At 46.7% G+C, this 20,572-nt stretch overlaps 1 protein-coding gene across 1 annotated transcript in view; it reads right to left on the reverse strand.

Annotated features, from left to right (window-relative positions):
* Nucleotides 1-281: 281 nt before the first annotated feature.
* LOC141066436 (small ribosomal subunit protein uS2) overlaps nucleotides 282-20,572 on the reverse strand; it is a 58,695-nt gene continuing 38,404 nt past the window's right edge. Inside the window, exons 5-8 of the mRNA XM_073557980.1 lie at nucleotides 15,900-16,028; nucleotides 1,879-2,035; nucleotides 1,765-1,800; nucleotides 282-457 (exon numbers count right to left, since the gene is read on the reverse strand). Coding sequence (XP_073414081.1) covers nucleotides 357-457; nucleotides 1,765-1,800; nucleotides 1,879-2,035; nucleotides 15,900-16,028 — 423 coding nt within the window. The 3' untranslated portion in view covers nucleotides 282-356. The remainder of the gene's footprint in view (nucleotides 458-1,764; nucleotides 1,801-1,878; nucleotides 2,036-15,899; nucleotides 16,029-20,572) is intronic.

The raw sequence follows: 20,572 nt of genomic DNA on the forward strand, positions 1-20,572 counted from the left end.
TCTGTGATTTAAGGGTACAAAAATTAAAAGTTTGAAAGCTGCTAAATTTTAAATTTGCCAAATCTGTTTTTCATAAATAAACGCAAGTTATAGTGAAGAAATTTTACCATTAACATGAAGTACAATATGTCACAAGAAAACAATCTCAGAATCAGTGATACACGCTAAAGCGTTTCAGAGCTATAAACTCAAAGTGACAGTGGTCAGAATTCTAAAAATTGGCTTGGTCATTAAGTACCAAATTGGCTGTCACTAAGAGGTTAATGAAGATTTAATACCACTTTTAATTTGAAAACATGTTCATGTTTATTCTGGGATCATAGCAGGCACCAACAAAACTGACACCAGACAATTCTTTAGGACCATTCAGTGGTTGTTCCAACCCACTCCGATGCTTGAGCAGTTGGAGCAGCAGACCAATCATCCGTGCTAGCAGGCTGTGAACTCCAGTCTTCCGCTAAAAATAAGAATTGAAGACGTTAATATTTTATATACATTGCTGCACATATTTATAAATAAAAATTGTCCTAAATTAACTTTAGAGCTGCCAATTCTCAAGGATTTGCCATCAAAGTTCTTAAAACGCTTATTTAGGCGACATACATTGCAATAATTCATTAACGTGTACAATTAAACTTGGTACGAGTCTGCATGATAACAGGAAAAAATTCCAAGTGCGGTGAAAGTACAAGAAAAGTGCAAGACACTTGTTAGGCTTTTTTGCTAGGTTCACTAAATGCTAAAACTGACCTGCCATTAGTATTCTCCAGGTCATTTCAAGTTCATAGACTGCAAACATATCTAGGTTCTTTTTTTATCCAAGTGGTGAAAAAAAATTTCAAAGTTTGCCAAAAAAAAAAAAAAAATTTGTGCCATTGTCCGTGATCCGTAGCGTCTCCATTTTTCGTGATCTCAGGTTGGGTGAGGGCTTATTTTTTTTGCACGCTAAGCTGACGTTTTTAATGATACCACTTTTGTGCAGATACGTTTGTTTGATCTCCCGTTAGTGCATTTTAATGCAATGTCGTAGCGAGAAAAAAAACGTAATTCTGGCGTTTTGATTTTTTCCTCGCTATGCCGTTTAGCGATGAGGTTAAACTTTTTTTTTATTGATAGATCGGGCGATATTTAAAGCGGTGATACCCAATGTCAGTTTGATTTTATTTTGTTTAATTTTTGAATGGGGCAAAAGGGGGGGTGATTTAAACTTGTTATTTATTTTCATATTTTTAAAAACTTTTTTTTGTAACTTTTGGCATGCTTTAATAGCCTCCCATGGAAGCTGCCATAGCTTGATCGGCTCTAAGCATCGCCTCTATGTAGCAGAATGACAGCATTGCTACGAGTGCCCACCACAAGGAGACCTCTGGTTGTTATGCCGACACACCGACAGGGGTCATTGGTGAGCGCATTTCCAGCCCGGCGTCCGGAAGCGCCATTTAAATGCCGCTGTCGCTGTTTGACAGCGGCATTTAACTAGTTAATAGGGGCAAGTAGAGAGATTCCACTTGCGCCTATTGAGGGCACATGTGAGCTGTTCACAACAGCTGACAAGTCCCGGCTTTGATGCAGGCTCAACGCCTGAGCCCTCAATGCGGGGGTGGGGGGGGGGGGATACTGCCAGCTGACATACTATTCTTTCAGCTGGCAGTGAGGGGTTAAAGTCAAGCAAGTAGAGTTTCACGTGCAGTGTAAACAGAACCCAAATTAGGATTTATGTCAACATTTTACACGAAGATTGATTTTTATATTTAAATTTCTTACCTGGAACCTTGGGCACTGCTGGAAGTTCAGGGCGATCTAGGTTAGAATATTAGAAGTAGATTAAATGTCATGAAACATTTTATGGCAATTTTTAATAACAAAACTGCTCCATACCAGCAAACTGTTGAATGGGCACTGAAGGAACCTGAACTCCCTCTGACCAGTCAGCAACTTCAGTTGTATTAAATTCTGCGACAGGTGCAGTCCATTCACCCTGGTATTCCTCCTTTGTGGTAGCCTTCTCGGCAGCAGCTTGCTCCTCTTTCTCAATCTGATATTAAAATAAAAAATATTTGCAAAACTAAGCATCAGCAAATGCTTGAAGACCAGACAAAATTACAAACCTTGCAATACAAATCCCAATTGTCTGCTACAACTACCATGGTTTAACATAACAGGCAAAAGAATTTCAGAAAATGCATTGGCCATCAAAAATATCCAGTTCAATATGATCTCAGTTTAGATGTTGAAAGTTGATTAATTGCAGAAACTCGTCAATATCAAAGCCGGGTTTCACCTTCCCGACAGTGACATGTTAGAACTGAAAAATTGGTGCTTTGTGCAATAGTAACTTTGCAATGCTTGTTTGTCCCAGCAAGTGGGAGGCTTTTTTTCAGGAACATAGGTAGTGGTAAATGCAGATCACTAAATTTGCATTTTCCAAACTGAAATTTGATGCCCTTACTACATAGCTAAAGCACACAAAATAGCTATCCACGACGATTTCCTGCATGTCTTACTATCTGCTTGTTTGTGGTCTGATATTGTGTAATCTCTGGGCAGGCAGCCATCACTTTCCCTGAGGAATTACAGGTGTCGTGACAATCTTAAATAAATGCACATGTGTTTGCCAGGGACAATCAGCAATGGATGTTGTGAAGTCAAAATTGCAACTCTACCACTGTAGTGACTGTACTTCGTGCTTCTGGAAACATGCACCCTGAAAATTAAGTGGGGTCTCCTCACTACAGTACGGCACACTGCAGGGCCCAGAAGGGAGGGAGTATATGGATTTGATGGAACAAAATTTGCTGTATTTTTGGAGGGTGGGAGGTGTTTTCAAGGAGCCATGGTGCTTTTCCAGAGCATTTGCGTTAATCCCCATATATTTTCATTGTAAAACTGGAGAAAGGTGGAGATAAATCTATGCTGCCAATAGTAGAAGATGCAGGAGACCGTGGAAATGTAAATGCGGTTTTTATCAACGGTGTTTCAAAACACACCTCCCTCCTCAGGACAACCACAGTGATAGAAGTGCAGCTCACAGGATGAAAATAAGTAGACTTTTTTACCCCTTCATGACCAGAGCTTTTTTTCGGTTTTGCATCTTCATTTATCGCTCCCCTCCTTCTTAGAGCCATAACTTTATTTCCAGGACGTCCTATCCTGACAGCACCATGGGGTTGTCCTTCCAGGGACAGGAAATGCACGAGAGGTTAAAAGGTCCCCTCCCACACCACACTCCAGTGTTTTTCCTGTCCCTGTAAGGACAGGCACGGGAGCGCCGCAGCCGCGGCATACAGGAGAAGAGAGAGAGGATCTTAACGGGGCCAGGAGGTGCGGGGTCCTAACCGCCAACTCCTCCGGGTCGGACCATGTAAGCGGCACCCCCCTAAGGGGGGTTCTCCGCCGGGTGTCCCCTGGAGCGTCGCTCCAGGACTCATCCCCGCTTCCCCAGCGCGGCTCCCGCGAGGCCCAGAATGCAGAGCAGCGGCGCGTCACTTCCGGGCGCCCAGGGAGGACGACTTCCGGTCGGGGCACGGAGGACGCGTCACAGGGCGGCAGAAGGAGCGTTCCTGCGCAAGACAAGGTAGGATAAGAGCGGGGGGAAGCGGGAGACCAGCGCACCGGCTCCAGGCAGATTGTGAGGTGACAGACGCCTAAGTTTGTCAGACGCCGCCAGCATGGACACTAGGACCAGTGTCCAGCCAGAAGCAGCGTCCGTGAGTAAAGGGCACAGGGGCAGGATGGCCAGAGACAGGAGCTTCTTTTTAAAGGGAGGACTCCTGTCTTTCTAGGATAAAGCGACACCAGCGCCAGCAACAGCCAGGACATCAGGCAAGCCTAAATGCCCCATCTGTGCCAGCAAACTGCCAAGCGCATGGAAGGTACAAGGTCTCCTCCGCTGTCCTCTCGCCGCTCGCCCTGTTTTCCTGCCTCTCATCAGCGCCTCCTCTGTTTCCAGAAGTCCCTATGCGAAGATTGCACACTCCGAATCGTCAGAGGCGAGCAGGCGGCCTTTCTCACGGAGATGCGCGCAGTTGTCAGAGATGAAGTTCAAGCCTCGGTCTCCGGAATACTACCTACTCAGTCTTCCGGCCGGTCCCAGTCCAAAAGACCTAGATGGGAGTCCGACCTATCATCGGAAGAGATACGGGGCACGGACTCTGAGGAAGAGGGCGAGATTACCTCGGAACCCCTAGAAACAGGGAAGAGGTACCTCTTCACATCAGAAAACACGGAAGAGCTGCTGAGGGCAGTAAGAAGTACGATGCAGATCGAGGAAACCCCGAAAGAACAATCCATCCAGGACACAATGTTCGGGGGACTTAGAGCCAGGATTCGTCAGGTCTTCCCAGTTAATGACCATATCCGGGCAATGATCCTGGAAGAATGGGAAGATGCGGAGAAAAGACTGATCGTGCCACGAGACTTTAAGCTGCGACTTCCATTTAACCAGGAGGACATCAGCACTTGGGACGAGGTGCCTAAGATCGATTCACCGGTGGCCAAGGTGTCGAGAAAAACTTCGATTCCTTTTGAAGATTCTTCCAGTCTCAAGGAGCCCATGGATAAAAAGGCCGACGTGCTCTTAAAAAGAGCTTGGGAGGCCTCAGCGGCAGTGATAAAAGCAAATTGCCGCTACATCGGTCGCTAGATCCATGCACTTATGGATCGACCACTTGGAACAACAGTTAAAGGATAAAACCCCTAGGGGTGATATCCTTGAGAGTATTCCCCTGTTGAAAATCACGACCGGTTTTCTGGCAGATGCTTCTGCAGAATCGGTACGGTTTGCGGCCAGAAATAATTCCCTATCCAACGCGGCCCGTCGAGCCATATGGATGAAAACCTGGTTGGGGGACTACCAATCTAAAAATAAGTTACCAGGTTATGTTCCATACCCTTCTCAGGCGGGAAGGTATTTGGGCCAGCTTTGGATAAAATTCTAGAGTGCCTCCGACGACAAAAAAGGTTTTCCAGAGGAAAAACCAAAAAGGCAATTTCCCTTTCAGAGGTCCCGCCCATACCAGAGGCAGGAATATAGAGGGAAAGGGAAATCTTCTCGCTGGGAGTACTCGAGGGGGGGGGGGGGGGGGGAAGAAGTAGAGCTCCCCCGTCTCGCTCCGGACAAACTTCCAGGAGCAGAAGGCAATGACGCCATGCCGGTAGGGGGGCGCCTAAAACACTTTGCAGGGGCATGGCAGCGCATCTCCCAGAACCCATGGGTCCTCAGTACAATTGCCCAGGGCTATACCCTCGAGTTCACAAGATCCCCTCCAGCACGATTTGTGGTTACAAAACCCGTTCCGAAGCCATGGTAGACCCTGTATGGGCAGACATAAAACACCTGTTAAAAACGGAAGTAGTAATTCCTGTCCCAAAGGTAGAGAGGTCAGGGCCACTATTCTACACTCTTCACAATAAAAAAAACCATCGGGGGAAAGCCGAACTATCATAAATTTAAAGCCATTGAATCAATGGATTCGTTACAAAAGGTTCCGAATGGAATCCCTGAAAACCGCCATCCCGCTAATAGACCAGAACGCATCCATGTGCACTATATATAGATTTAAAGAACGCATATTATCACGTTCCCATCCATCCTCAATCTCAGAGGTTCCTGCGTTTCGCCCTAGAGAAAAGAGGCAAACACTACCACTTCCAGTTTCAGGTTCTTCCGTTCGGCTTGGCATCAGCACCTCGTGTTTTCACAAAACTGGTGGCCGAAGTCGTGGCAGACTTAAGACAAAGACAAAGACAAAATCATCGTGCCTTATTTAGACGACTTCTTGGTAATATCCCGGTCAGTGTCCAAATTAAAAGAACAACTCAGCTCAATAATTTTCAGCCTCGAGAGCCTAAGTTGGATCCTAAACAGAGAAAAATCAGATCTGCGGCCCAGCACCCAGAAAAAATTCCTAGGGGTAATGCTAGACTCCAGAAAAAGGGTCTCGTTCTTGCCGGAGGTGAAGAAGAAGCCCATCATGGACAAGGTGCGGCAGTTCGGCCAACACCAGATTTCGATAAGGACCGCGATGGAAGTCCTGGGCACCCTAACCGCATGCATACCCTGTGTCATGTGGAGCCAGGCTCACACAAGAATCCTACAAAAGGAGATCCTTACGAAATGGGACAGACGGCAGTCCTCGCTGGACAAGAAGTTCCGACCGTCTCCGGCGCTGAGATCATCTCTGAAATGGTGGTTCAGCAACAGAAACATCAGCCGGGGAGTTCCTTGGATCCTGTCTCCATGCGTGACCATCACTACAGATGCCAGCAGGGAAGGATGGGGAGCCCACCTAGAAGGAAGATTCTTACAAGGGACGTGGCCCAGGAATATCAGCTTACAGTCCTCAAACTACCGAGAGCTGCGAGCAGTCTGGGAGACTCTGAAGAGAAGCGGGTCAACACTACAGAACCAACATATAAAGATCATGTCGGACAACTTGACCACAGTAGCCTTCCTACGCCACCAGGGGGGCCCAAGGCACGGGAAACTTCAGAAGCTAGCAGCTCGCATCCTCACCTGGGCAGAAAACAATTCTCGCTCCCTATCAGCAGTGCACCTGGAGGGCTCCCAAAACAGGATAGCCGACTATCTAAGCAGACAAGAAGTCCGAACCACCGAATGGGAGCTAAAAGAGGAGATCTTCAAGGATCTTTGCCATCACTGGGGGACACCCCAGCTAGACCTCTTCGCGACAAGGGAAAACGCCAAGCTGAAGAGGTTCTACTCCCTCAACCCGGCGGATCATCCGGAAGAAATCGACGCCCTGGACCAGAATTGGGGAAGGGGATTCCTATACGGGTTTCCGCCGATTGCCATAATACCGAGGGTCCTCAGGAAGATCCAGGAGGAAGGAGCTCGGGTGAAGCTGATCATACCTTTTTGGCCCAGGCGGAGTTGGTTTTTCCTCCTCAGAAAGATGGCTCAGAGGGGGCCACTCCACCTACCAACAATACCAGACTTACTCTCCCAGGGTCCAGTGTTACACCCAGACCCAGGAAGCCTGCAACTGGCAGCATGGATCCTGAGAGGGACATCCTAAAGTCCAATGGCCTCTCGGACCAGGTGATCTCCACATTGCAGGCCAGCCGAAAACCGGTGACAAGAGCGATATATTGTAAAATCTGGAAGAGATTCTGTACAGAAAGTGGTAGTGCCCCTCTAGACCTATCTCGGCCTGATATCCCTCGGATCCTGGACTTCTTACAGGCCGGATTCGATAAGGGCCTGACCCCGAGCACACTCAAAGTCCAGATAGCAGCCTTGAGTACCTTCTTTAATTTCTCCCTATCCTCCCATCCTTGGATAGCGCGATTTACTAAAGCCATCCAGAGGCTAAGACCCACATTGAGGAAAACTGTTCCCCCATGGGACCTAAATCTGGTACTCAACACGCTGTGTAGGCCCCCTTATGAGCCAATTGCAGAAATGGACATTTCAAAGCTCACACAAAAAACTGCTTTTTTGGTAGCTATCACCTCAGCTAAACGTTTAGGTGAGATCCAGGCCCTCTCAATCCAGAATCCCTACATTCAGATCTTCGAGGACCACATAACGCTCAAACTAGATCCAAGGTTTCTCCCTAAGGTAGTATCGCCGCAGAATCTAAACCAAGAAATAATCGTGCCCTCGTTTTGTCCAGCCCCAAAGAATGATAAAGAAAAATTGTTTCATTCCTACTTTGGTATTCCCCATGGTGCTGTCAGGATAGGACGTCCTGGAAAACGGAGATTAGACCTACCGGTAATGTTATTTCCAGGAGTCCATCCTGACAGCACTGGTAGTTCCCTCCCTATGATTGGTATTGGTATCATTATGCTTGTACTAAATCTAAATAAAATTTAATTGCATCATACTGGTGTGGTACTTGGAAAAATTACTGGAGTGTGGTGTGGGAGGGGACCTTTTAAACTCTCGTGCATTTCCTGTCCCTGGAAGGACAACCCCATGGTGCTGTCAGGATGGACTCCTGGAAATAACATTACCGGTAGGTCTAATCTCCATTTTTTCCATCAATATGGCCATGTGAGGGCTTATTTTTTGTGGGACAAGTTGTACTTTTGAACAGCATTGGTTTTACCATGTTGTGTACTCGAAAACGGGAAAAAAAAAATGCCAAGTGCGGTGAAATTGCCCACACTTGTTTTTGCTTGGCTTTTTTGCTAGGTTCACTAAATGCTAAAACTGACCTGCCATTACGAGTCTATTTTCATGATCTCGTTGGGTGAGGACTTTTTGCATGCCGAGCTGACGTTTTTAATAACACTTGTGCGGATATGTTCTTTTGCTCGCCCGTTATTGCATTTTAATGCAATGTCGCAGCGACCAAAAAACCTAATTCTGGTGTTTTGTTTTTTCTCGCTACGCCGTTTAGCAATCAGGTTAATCTTTTTTTTGATAGAGCGGGCAATTCTGAACGTGGCGATACCAAATATGTGTATGTCTTTTTATTGTTTTATTTTGAATCAGGCGAGAAAGGGAGAGTTAAACTTTAATTTTTTTTATATTTTTAAAAATATTTTTCTTTCACTTTTGGCATGCTTTGATAGCCTCCATGGGAAGCTAGAATCTGCCATAGCTCGATCGGCTCTGCTACATAGTGGCGATGCTCAGATCGCCTCTATGTAGCAGAATTACTGCATTGCTATGAGTGCTGACCACAGGGTGGTGCTCATAGCAATCCGGCATCAACAACCAGAGGTATCAATGAGACCTCTGGTTGTTATGCCGATGAACCGATGACCCCCCGACCACAGGGGTCAGCGGTGCGTGTATTTCCGGAAGCACGCATTAAATGCCGCTGTCAGAGTTTGACAGCAGCACTTAACTAGTTAATAGGTGTGGGTGGATAACAATTCCAACCATGCCTATTGCAGGCACATGTCAGCTGTTCAAAACAGCTAATATATGTCACCGTTTTGGTGCGGGCTCATCACCGGAGCCCACATCAAAGCAGGGGGTACTGCCATCGGACGTACTATTCCATCCGATGGCAGAAAGGGATTAAAAGAGGAAATTTTGGTGCTCACCATAAAATCTTTCTTGGAGCCTTCATTGGGGGACACAGGTAACCATGGGTGTGTGCTGCTGTCGCTAGGAGGCTGAAAGTAGCCAGAAAAAAGGGAAAATAGCTCCTTCCCAGGAGTATACACCCACCGACAGGCACAAAGCACCTCAGTTGGTGTAAAAGCAGTAGGAGAAGCAACTAGAACGCAACATATGTAGCAACCAAAGGCACGTAGGCTCAAAGAAGGTACAAATAGGGAGGGTACTGTGTCCCCCAATGAAGGCTCCAAGAAAGATTTTACGGCGAGTACCAAAAATCCCTCTCTATCGCTTCATTGGGGAAACAGGTAACCATGGGACGTCTAAAAGCAGTCTCAAGGGTGGAAATAGAGAAAAATGCAAAGAGAATGGACTTAGGTCGGCCGATGCGCAACCGCCGCCTGCAGTACCTTCCTACTCAAGCCTGCATCAGACAACACATGGGTATGAACCCTATAAAACCTCGTAAAGGTGTGAAAGGACAACCAAGTTGCGGCCCTGCAAATCTGTAAGAACGAAGCCTTGGGACAAAGCCTAGGAAACCCCCACGGCCCAGGTGGAGTGAGCCTTCACTCCCAGAGGCTGTTTACTCTGAACGCAGTAAGCCTCCAGTATCGCTGAACAAATCCAACAGGCGATAGTGGAGTTAGAAGCTGGAAGCCCTTTACGACGACTTTCAGAGATGACAAAAAGGGAATCTGTTTGACGAAAAGAAGCAGTCCTAGAGAGGTAGACTCGAATAGCTCTGACAAAATCCAGCTTGTGGAGAGACTTCTCCAGGGGATGAACCGGGGAAGGACATAGGAAAGGAAGGATAATGTCCTTATTGATAAGCCAGATCCCTCTGGATAAGGATAGACCGAGTGGAAACCTGACCCTTAATGGTACTGAGGGAAAGATCTGAGTCAAGACCCGCTTGAAGAAAACCCAGGATAGAAGGAAGGGAAAAAGACATTGGAAACCAGTTTTCCTCGCACCACCGGAAGGTGGTCTTCCAATACCTGTGGTAAATGTGCGAGGATATTGGTTCTATCGCCCTAATCATGGTCTGAATGACCTGATGAGAAAAACCTGCCTCCTTCAGAACTGAGGCCTCAACGGCCATGCTGTTAGACTGAGAACTCTGGTGGAACACCGGGGGGGGGGGTTGTGAAAGATCTGGATGGTCTGGAAGCCTCCAGGGAACGTCCGAAGGCATGTTTACCAGCTCCGCATAACAAGGACGTCTTGGCCAGTCTGGAGCCATCAGGATTACGGGAATCCTTTGTCTTTATCTTTCACGATCCTCGGAATCAAGGGGAGAGGCGGAAAAAGATAAGGCAGCTAAAACTGGGCCCACGGGATCACTAGGGCATTGCAGCAGATGGCCAGAGGTTCCCGGGACCAGGCTACAGAGGAACCTTGTGGTTCATCTGAGTCGCAATGAGGTTGATGTCCGGCGTGCCCCACTTCTGACATATTTGGATGAAGACAGCAGGACTGAGACCACTCGCATGATGCGAGGCCTTGACGACTCAGGAAAATCGGCTGCCCAATTTTCTATCCACGGAATGTGAACGGCTGATATGGCAGGGACGTGACGGTCCACCCATTGCAGAATTCTTGTCACCTCTGCCATGACCCGTTTGCTGCGAGTCCCGCCTTGATGATTTATGTAAGCCACGGCCATGGCATTGTCTGATTGAATGCGGACCGGCTTGCCTGCGAAGAGGAACTGCCAGCAGAGAAGGGCAAGGAAGATTGCACTGATCTCCAGAAGATTGATGGGGAGAGGGGCTTCCTGAGCCTTCCAGAGACCCTGTGCCGTATGCTGAAAGAAAACCGCTCCCCACCCAAAGACTGGCGTCGGTGGTGATGACCTGCCACTGAAGAGGAAGAAAGGACCTCCCGCGCAGGACTGAGGCGGACAGCGTCCACCAGGTCAGGGATTGCCTCACCTTGAGAGGCAGAAGCATAGGTCGGTCTAGGGAGACTGTTCTCTTGTCCCAGGCGGACAGGAGGGCCAGCTGAAGAGGACGGGTGTGGAACTGGGCGAAGGGCACGGCTTCCAAGGAGGCAATCATCTTCCCCAGGACTCATGCAGGACCAAAGGGGGTGAGGGACTGGGTGCTTTAGGGATCAGATTCCCTGGCAGAGGGATAAAAACTTGTCCTTTGGAAGGAAGACAAGCTCGGGTCGTGTTGAACTCCATGGCCAGGAATACCAGACGCTGAGTTGGGATCAGGGAAGATTACTCTGTTGATTATCCAGCAGAGATGGACCAGTGTCCAGAGTGACCTGGAGGCTCTGATTGCAGTCTCAGTAAGATAGCCTTTTGATCAGAAGATCCTCCAGAAAAGGGATTATGAGAATCCCCTTGGAGCAAAGGATGGCCATGACTTTCGTGAAGACCGTGGGGACAGACGCCAGGCCGAAAGGAAGGGCCGTGAACTGATGATCCTCATGGATCACGAACCGAAGAAATCTCTGATGCTGCACACAAACAGCAATGCCAAGATAAGCATCCTGAATGTCTACAGAGCAAGGAAACTCCCCCCGGTTCCACGGAGGTGATCACTGAGCATAAAGACTCCATCCTGAAGTGGCAGTCGGCTGTAACGATCTTTGACCCAGGCGTAGACCACCGACAACCATGCATCCCTGAAGAGAAGAATCCTGCCTCCCACCCTGGAAAGACTTCCAGGTGGGGGTGACCCGTCATTTAGAGGAGAACTTGTGATCGCGGGACCCAGAGAGCTTTGAGGAGCCACCCTTAGGCCTCCAGTGAGGGGCTGGTCTGAAGGATGGTTTCCTTCTATCCCCTGGTGCGGAAGAATGGTCCTGCTGGGAGGAGGTACCTGAAGAGGAGAAAGGTCAGTGGTCCTTTTCTATTGATGCGATGTTTTGGCCTGGACTGGGGCAGAGAGCCCCGGTAGCGTCCAAAATTATCTAGTCCAGGCTGGACCCAAAGAGCCTAGAGCCCTGGAAGGGCAGGTTGGCGAGTAACTTAGAGGTCAGGTCTGCATTCCACACCTCCAACCAAAGGAAGTGGCAAATGGCAATGATGTTGCTGCTTGCTCAGGCAGAACAGGGGGCTGCATCCAAAGAGGCAGTCAGAAAATATTTGCCAGCGTGAGCAATCTGGTCTGCCAAATCTGCCAGCTCATCCAGAGGAGCTGCTGCTACAACGCCCTGGCAAAGTATTTTGGCCCAGGCAGATTTGGATTTCACCACCCAGGTAGAGGCGAAGCTGGGGCAGAGGGAAGCACCAGTCGCCTCAAAGGCCGACTTGGTCAAAGACTCAATCTGCCTGTCTGTAGCATCTTTGAGAGACACCGCATCACGTATAGACAGAACTGTTTTAGAGGACAAGTGAGAGACCGGCAGATCCACCTTAGGGGAATCTGTCCATTTGTTGACAAGATCTGGACTAAATGGATATAGAATGGTCAGTTGTTTCCTTCCCGGAAAACGCTTTTCGGGTTGTTACTAATGTTTGGCCATAGTAGCCTCAAACTCCTTGTGATTGGGAAAAACTCTGGAGGGACGTTTAACCAGTTTGACTGAAATGGAGTCGTCCTGAGCAGGCGCTTCTTCCTCCTTTAGTTTAAGAGTTTGAATAATAGCTGCGATAAGGCTATCATGTCCTGCGTCCTGGAAGCCTGGTCTGCAGAGTCAGACTCAGACTGAGAATCCGCATCCGAGGAGGGGGAATGGGGAAAGAGGGGCATCCTGGATTGTGCTGAGGGGGCCCGGTGAACTGGATGAGGAGCTAGACAGAGCCCGCTTCCTAGTTCTTTTACCCGATCTGTCCCTGTGAAGGTCATGGTCAGGTGCATGCGAATCACCGCGAGAGGCATTTGGAGCACTGGTGGCGGCAGATAGATGTGGAAGATGATCCAGGAACTGGACAAGGGACTGGGACACTTTAGTCAGGTCAGAGACCGACTGAGACATAGCAATAGCCCACTCCAGAGGGAGGGGTGTGCTCTCATCCCAGGCGTTGGAGTGCTCGTGTGGTGCAGACATAGTGGAAGGGGCTGCAGGACAGGCAGACCTAAAGTCCACTTTAGTTTGCAGCAGGCATAATGAATCACGGTGGGCTTAGAGGGAGGACGAGAAGCCCCTGCAGTTGGGCATAAGTTGAGCCTTGTTGCTACTGCTGAGGAGCAGGTGAGGTCCACGATTCCTCTTCACAGCTGAGGATCACATCAGGAGCCCTCAGGTGGAGAGGGTCGCTGGCATCAGGGATCCTCCTTCCCGCACCGTCTCCAGACTGTGCAGAAGACTGCATCAACCCCTTACAAGAAGGGGGGAGGCCACTGCTGGTGACCACCGTCTTCCTCTCAGCCCTCTCCGAGAAGAGGGGTGAGGTGGGGGGAAAAGGCAAGGACTGGCCACCGGGAGTCACCCTGAAACACCTATAAGGGTGACAGGAGACAAAGTCCTGCCTGCGGGTCCGAGAGTGGGCGATATGGGTGAAACCACACTGCTCTCTCAGTCACATAAGTGTGGGAAAACAGGGTGAGAAATTACACCGTTACCCTAGAAAGATGAATCTGAAAAACAAAGGGGAAAAGATAAACACAAACAAGGAACCTGTAAAAGAAAATGCAGATCCAGGTCCACCACCTACAGACACTAAGCATAAACTGAGGTGCTTCGTGCCCGTTGGTGGGTGTACACTGCTGAGGAGGAGCCATTTTCCTTTTTACTGCCTAGTGTCAGCCTCCTAGCGACAGCAGCACACACACCCATGGTTACCCGTGTCCCCCAATGAAGCGACAAAGAAAAGGCATTAACAGCCCTCTAAAATATTATTAAGTTAACATCATATTGAAAAAATGCTTGAAAGTGTATAAACGCACTTGGTGATCAGGTTAATATGAAGACAAAAAAGGAGTGAAATCAATGTAAAAATATAATAAAATGGATTAAAATGAAAATGTAAATTATATGAAAAGGGAGAAAACAGCATAGAACCTATATTGTATGCAGTAAATGTGAGTGGTAAACAAGCAGTGGTTTAAAGGGAATCTGTCACCCTTTTTTTCAGCTTGCAGCTGCTGGCATAGACATCGGGGGCTTATCTACAGCATTCTGTAATGCTGTAGATAAGCCTCCGATGTAACCTGAAAGATAAGAAAAACACGTTATATTATACTCACCGGGGTGGGCGGTCCAGTCCGATACCTCCCTTCATGCGATGATGTCCTCTTCTCCCGTCCTGTAATGGCTGCGGCGCAAGCGCACTGCTCTGCCCTATTGAGGGCAGAGCAGAATTCTGCAGTGCGCAGGCGCCCGGACCTCTCCTGACGCCTGCACACTGCAGGACTCTGCTCTGCCTTCAACAGGGCAGAGCAGTGCGCTTGCGCCCCAGCCATTACAGGACGGGAGATGAGGACGTCATCGCATGAAGGGAGGCGTCGGACCGGACCGCAACGCCCACCCCGGTGAGTATAATATAACGTGTTTTTCTTATCTTTCAGGTTACATCGGAGGCTTATCTACAGCATTACAGAATGCTGTAGATAAGCCCCCGATGTCTATGCCAGCAGCTGCAAGCCGAAAAAAAGGGTGACAGATTCCCTTTAATGTAAAGGTCAGAAAAGAAAAGGGAGAGAAAATCTACAAGTAAAGATGAAACGAAAAAGGAAAAAAAAAAGGAAAAGAAAAAGGGGGGAGGGAGAAGGAAGAACAGGGATGTTGAGCAACAAAATGAAAGAGTGGAAACATATGTAAGAATCCATCAGGAAACCAAGAACTGTGCACACTGAGAAAAGGATTAATACAGAGCCAGTGGTGGAACTGGAAATGCCCCTCTGCTGGGTTCCCGGAATAGGCCAATAGCCTGCAGAATAGAACCATTTTTACATAAATCTCTCTAACCCCAAAAAGTATCAATTTTAAAAATTGCATATTTTGGAAGATAGTTAATTCTTTAGGTGCATTATAAACTAGGAAAGAATTGTTTTTTTAATTTACTTTGCAACTAAAATGGTGCTTTAAACTAAAAAAGGTTTATATTCACAAGCTGTAATGAGAGAGAAAGAAAAGAAACATGAGTGAAAGCTGCTATTGGCTTGTTCAGTAGAAACTGAATGTTTGGAGTGGCATAGAAAGGAAGGTGCACTGCTTGACTGAAATGGATTGTGGAAGCCAAGTTGCAATTGCAAAGTCGCTAAACTGCTGAATCAGCAGAAGCCCCTCATAAGTGACCTTATTTTGGAAACTACACTTTCATCAATGTGTGTAGTGACCTTTTTGCACCCACAGTACTTCTGTAGCGCTTATAACGATTTTTTTTTTAAAAAACAAGAATTGCTTCAGTCCTCGCAAAAAAAATCCTAACAAGAGAAAACTTAAAATTAATAAGCAATTTATTCCTTTGAGCACACAGGACCATGTGGTCAGAAACTGGGCCCACAGCAGGGATCAGAAGGGAAGGAGCGCTATAACTTAAGGAGAGCGATTTTGACCTATTTAAAGGACTTAATTAGGTGCTAGGCTCCCTATATAAATTAAGTATTTTAAATACTATTTTGGGGGTGACAGACTCCCTTTAACAATCTAGTGCAAGTCCAGCAGCTTACATATTTGGAAGCACCCTTACACCCAATCATATGGCATAACTACTGTATGCATCTGCAAATGTTTACTTGTTCTGAATTTGGTAACCAACCACTACTGCATAGCATTATATAGTACAAAAAAATATATATCCATACTATTAGAACCAGGAACAAAACATGCCACAAGCCACAAGTTAAACACTTATTGTAAATGTGCAGAGCAAGAGAAGTTTTACTTGTAAAGATGTTCCAAATGCTTTGACTCAATAAAATAGAACTAATATTTAACTTGAACATTAAACACTGACCTCTTCTGGATCACGGTAGAAATAAAGATCAGGCATGACCTCCCATGCGTGCTCACGGGATATTGTGCCTCTCATACGAAGAACTTCACGGGCCAACATCCACCACATGAGGCCAACTGAATGAGCCCCCTAGAAAAGATTAAAAAAAATAAAGTTCTTTGTCAAATAGGAAGATTTATTTAAAGGTAATCTCACCATATTTGACCTTTCCAAACAGACTGCTGAAAAATAGTCCTACGTGCATGCATCATAATGCCTTGTTGTAAATCATCTTCTATCACTATATAAAATGACCTCTTCCAAGCTCTGGGGAGGACACTGCCTGAAAGATAACTCCCCTCATGGATAATAGTCCCTGGGACAGTGTTAGGAGTGTGACAATTAAGAGCATGAGCACACGATCAGGAATTAGCAGCACTTTGGACTCTGCACATGTCCGCTGTGTCCAAGCGCTGCTGGCTACTGAACACCGGTGATTTCACATGTGTTCGCTGAAGCGGGCGGATTCACCACATCCAATACACGCTGCATCTCACCACATGAAGACGACCCCCCCACAGGCCCACCCCTGAGCACGAGCATATCATTAACTGAAAACTACAAATAAAGATTTAACAACAATCACAAGACGGATTTAATCAATCAAGGTATCATTTTAATCCGTATAACGGCATTGACCTGACACTGTAGGTTACTGTGCACAATCCTGCTGACAGGTTCCCTTTAAGCTAATCTGTGCTGTATGGTAATATACAACACCCCAATACATTTTGTTTCTGCCTTTGCTCCTTTCACTTCACTCCCTGCACCAACTTTGTTGATGGCTCTGCGCTTTATCTAACCTCACAGCCAGACTTGGTACAGTGCTCTGCACTTAGCAGCTGTCAGTATCTGCCCCTGCGCTGACCTGTCATCACTCCAGTAATGGAAAGAACAGAGCAGTGTTTTGTCTGTGGCAAGCAGCACAATCCGTGCCTGCCACAGCACATCCACAGAGGTGATAAGAGCTTCAGATGTCCTCACACTAGGCATGACATGACTACAGTGAAGAGTCTATAGTGATGTGTGTACATATACCACATAAGATAATGCTGCAGAGTGTGTCTATAGTGATCTATATCTACATATACACCTCAGCTGCTGTAGAGCCTCAATCTATGGTGATGTGTATATGGATGGATCAGGAGAGAGCTGTTCACATGTCTGATTACCTAGGACAACCTTCAGGATGCTGACAAGTACCATATATACGCCGAGATTTTCAGCCCACTTTTTAAGGCTGAAAGTCCCCCTCTCGGCATATACTCTAGTCATATACCGGGGGACAGCGGGGGAGCGTGGGTGTCAGAGATCATACTCATCCCCCCGTCTCTCTGCAGCCCCCCTGCTTGTTCCATGGTCTCAGCACCCCTGCTCTTCCTGCGTTCAGCGGTCACGTGGTACCGCTGAAACCTGGAAGAGCTGTGGGGCCGAGATCATGAAAGGAGCAGGGGAGCTGCAGAGACCATGCACCAGGAGGGGGTGAGTAGACGGGGAGCAGTGCTATATTCACCTGTCCCCGTTCCACCGCCATGCGCCGCTATGTCCTCTGACTGAACGTCAAGGTAGAGACCCGGGAGACAGAGGGGCACGCAGCGATGGAACGGGGACAGGTGAATATCGCCAGTGCCGGGTGCCTGAGCCAGCAGCGACACCGGCACCTGACGCCCAGCAAAGGAGAGGTAAGTATGTCTTATTGCAGCAGCAATATATGGGCCGTATTTATCTATGGAGCATCTTTTTGGACCACCATTAACCCTTGTGCAGCATTTTATGGGGGGGAGGTATTTATCTATGGAGCATCTTTTTGGACCATTAACCCTTGTGCAGCACCACCCTCGGCTTATACTCGAGTCAAGTTTTCCCAAATTTTTTTTGTGACAAAATTAGGAGTGTCTGCTTATACTCGGGTCGGCTTATACACGAGTATATACGGTATATTACAAACTGTCAGCATTCTGCATCCTGTAAGATAGTAAAAGTTGTTAAGGTTGATGGAAGACATTAAGTCCATCTAGTTCAACCCATATCCTATCCTGCCCTAACATGTTGATCCAGAGGAAGGCAAAAAAAAAAAAAAAAAAAAACACACACAACACTTGACAAACAGTAAGCTTCACATTGGGGGAAACAATTCCTTCCCGACTCCACATACAGCAATCAGACTAGCTCCCTGGATCAACCTGTAATATTATACTTTTCAAGAAAGGCATCCAGGCCCTTCTTAAATATTAGTAGGATATCACTCACTACAACATCATACGGCAGAGTTCCTGGGTACACATTATACAGAAAGCCCAGACAACTTTAATTTGGGGCAATCAGCATCTTCCCCATGAGGTTTTTTTTTTTTTTTTTTTAAATTCGTTTATTGAACAAAAAGGAGACTAACATACATATTGGCTTATGATATTAAAATACACGCATTGCCCTTACAAATATACAGAAAACAGCCGGTTATACATTGTGAAGCATGTATATCAGTTGACTTTCACAGGCTTTTATCATTGTTCATGCAGATAAGAACATTAGCCTTTCAAGTATGCAGAAAACAGCCAACTGGTTATACATCAAGCATGCATATCAGTTGACTTTCACCAGCTGTTATCATATTCATTCAGATAACAACATTCCTAAACTACAACTATATCAACTAGTGCCTACTACTGCGCAGCCTAATATCTTATATCATGTTCTCACATATGATGTCTCAATTTTGCAAAGTAAGGGGAGAGGAATTCCACCTCACCCAGATCTTCTCAAACTTGCCCGGGCATCCCCTATTTTGATAAAGCGTACGTTCGTATGGAACAATCGAGTTCACCAGGTCAATCCACATTCCAAGGGAGGGACATGAACCACCCAAAATAGTGTTTCACGCAGAAAAATCCCGTCATAATGTCCCCAATTCTCTTCATCCCATACCCCATACAAGCAGACCAGTGGTACAAGAGGAACTGGGGCCCGCATCAAGGATGAGAAACCAAATAATTTCCAGTACTGTAAAATAATGGGACATTGCCAGATCATATGAACAAAATCTGCATCTGGCGAGTGACATCGCAGACATTCTGATGATTGAAGTCGACCCATCCTGAAAAGTCGTGTTGGAGTTAAGTATGATTGATTAATTATATACAGCTGTATCATTCCATTATTAATAGATGGTGATACTCGGATCAGAGATTCCAGGATCTCCTCCCACTCCTCTCCCCGAGCACCAGGGATGAGTCTGTCCCATTTCCTTTTAATAGAGCTTATAGCAGATTCCGTTCCCACCGACAGCATGTACGTGTATAAAGAGATGACACCCTGGGGACCCTGCGAATTAAGGATTCCTATCAGAGGCAGAGATGAAATAGTACGGTCCACACCCCCACATCTCGTGATTGAAGAGCTGATCTCAGCTGTAAATAACGAAAAAACTGGGATCTCGGAATATCATATGCAACCTGTAATTGCTCAAAAGACACCAAGGTCCCCAGGTCATACAAGTCTCCCATCGAGGAAACCTTATGTTGCATACAAAAAACAGCGGATGGGTGGCTCAGTAGTTCCGAGAAATAGTCATTATTCCATACGGGCATTTCAGCTATAAAATCTTTAAACCCAATCACTTTCTTAGTCTGTCTCCATACTAATCGCACCAGTCGGAGTAAGGGTAGTAGACGACGGACATTAGTCCTCTCCAACCCAAGGAAACCTAGTGGACAGTCAGTTCGCGCAGCATGAAGTAGGTGGCTTTCCGAACTGGGGAGGCAACTACCTGGCATCCATTTAAAGCTTTAGCTTGCCCAGCCAAATAGTATAAGAAAAAATCTGGCAACGCCACCCCAGCTCCCTTCTTTGGTCTCTGCAGGGTGGTCAATTTAAGTTTGGGCCTAGTTTTCCCCCAGATGAAAGATCTGATCTGGGAATTGAGATTTACAAAGAAGGATTTGGGTACTATTACAGCACTATGCTGAAGGGAATAGATAAGCTTGGGGAGTAATATTTTAATTAGGTTTATACGTCCGGCCACAGACAGTGGGCGTTTGCTCCAAGTTGTGAATTTCATTTAAACTAGTTCCAGCAATGGGTGAATATTGAGTTGTGAGTCAAGCGTACTATTTTGAGAGAATATATATCTCCAAATATTTAAAACTATATACAATAGGCAGCGAGGCGAGAGCTTCTAACTGGGGCATTGGGGCGTGAGAAAGGGGTAGCAGAGCAGACTTCTCCCAATTTATATACAGTTGTGGCCAAAAGTATTCACACCCCTGCAATTCTGACAGATAATACTCAGTTTCTCCCTGAAAATGATTGCAAACACAAATTCTTTGTTATTATCTTCATTTAATTTGTCTTAAATGAAAAAACACAAAGAATTGTCCTAAAGCCAAATTGGATATAATTCCACACCAAACATAAAAAAGAGGGTGGACAAAAGTATTGGCACTGTTCGAAAAATCATGTGATGCTTCTCTAATTTGTGTAATTAACAGCACCTGTAACTTACCTGTGGCACCTAACAGGTGTTGGCAATAACTAAATCACACTTGCAGCCAGTTGACATGGATTAAAGTTGACTCAACCTCTGTCCTGTGTCCTTGTGTGTACCACATTGAGCATGGAGAGAAGAAAGAAGACCA

The sequence above is a fragment of the Dendrobates tinctorius genome, unplaced genomic scaffold (genome assembly GCF_039654945.1).
Source record: "Dendrobates tinctorius isolate UK_male_01 unplaced genomic scaffold, ASM3965494v1 ptg000012l, whole genome shotgun sequence".
Lineage (NCBI taxonomy): Eukaryota > Metazoa > Chordata > Amphibia > Anura > Dendrobatidae > Dendrobates > Dendrobates tinctorius.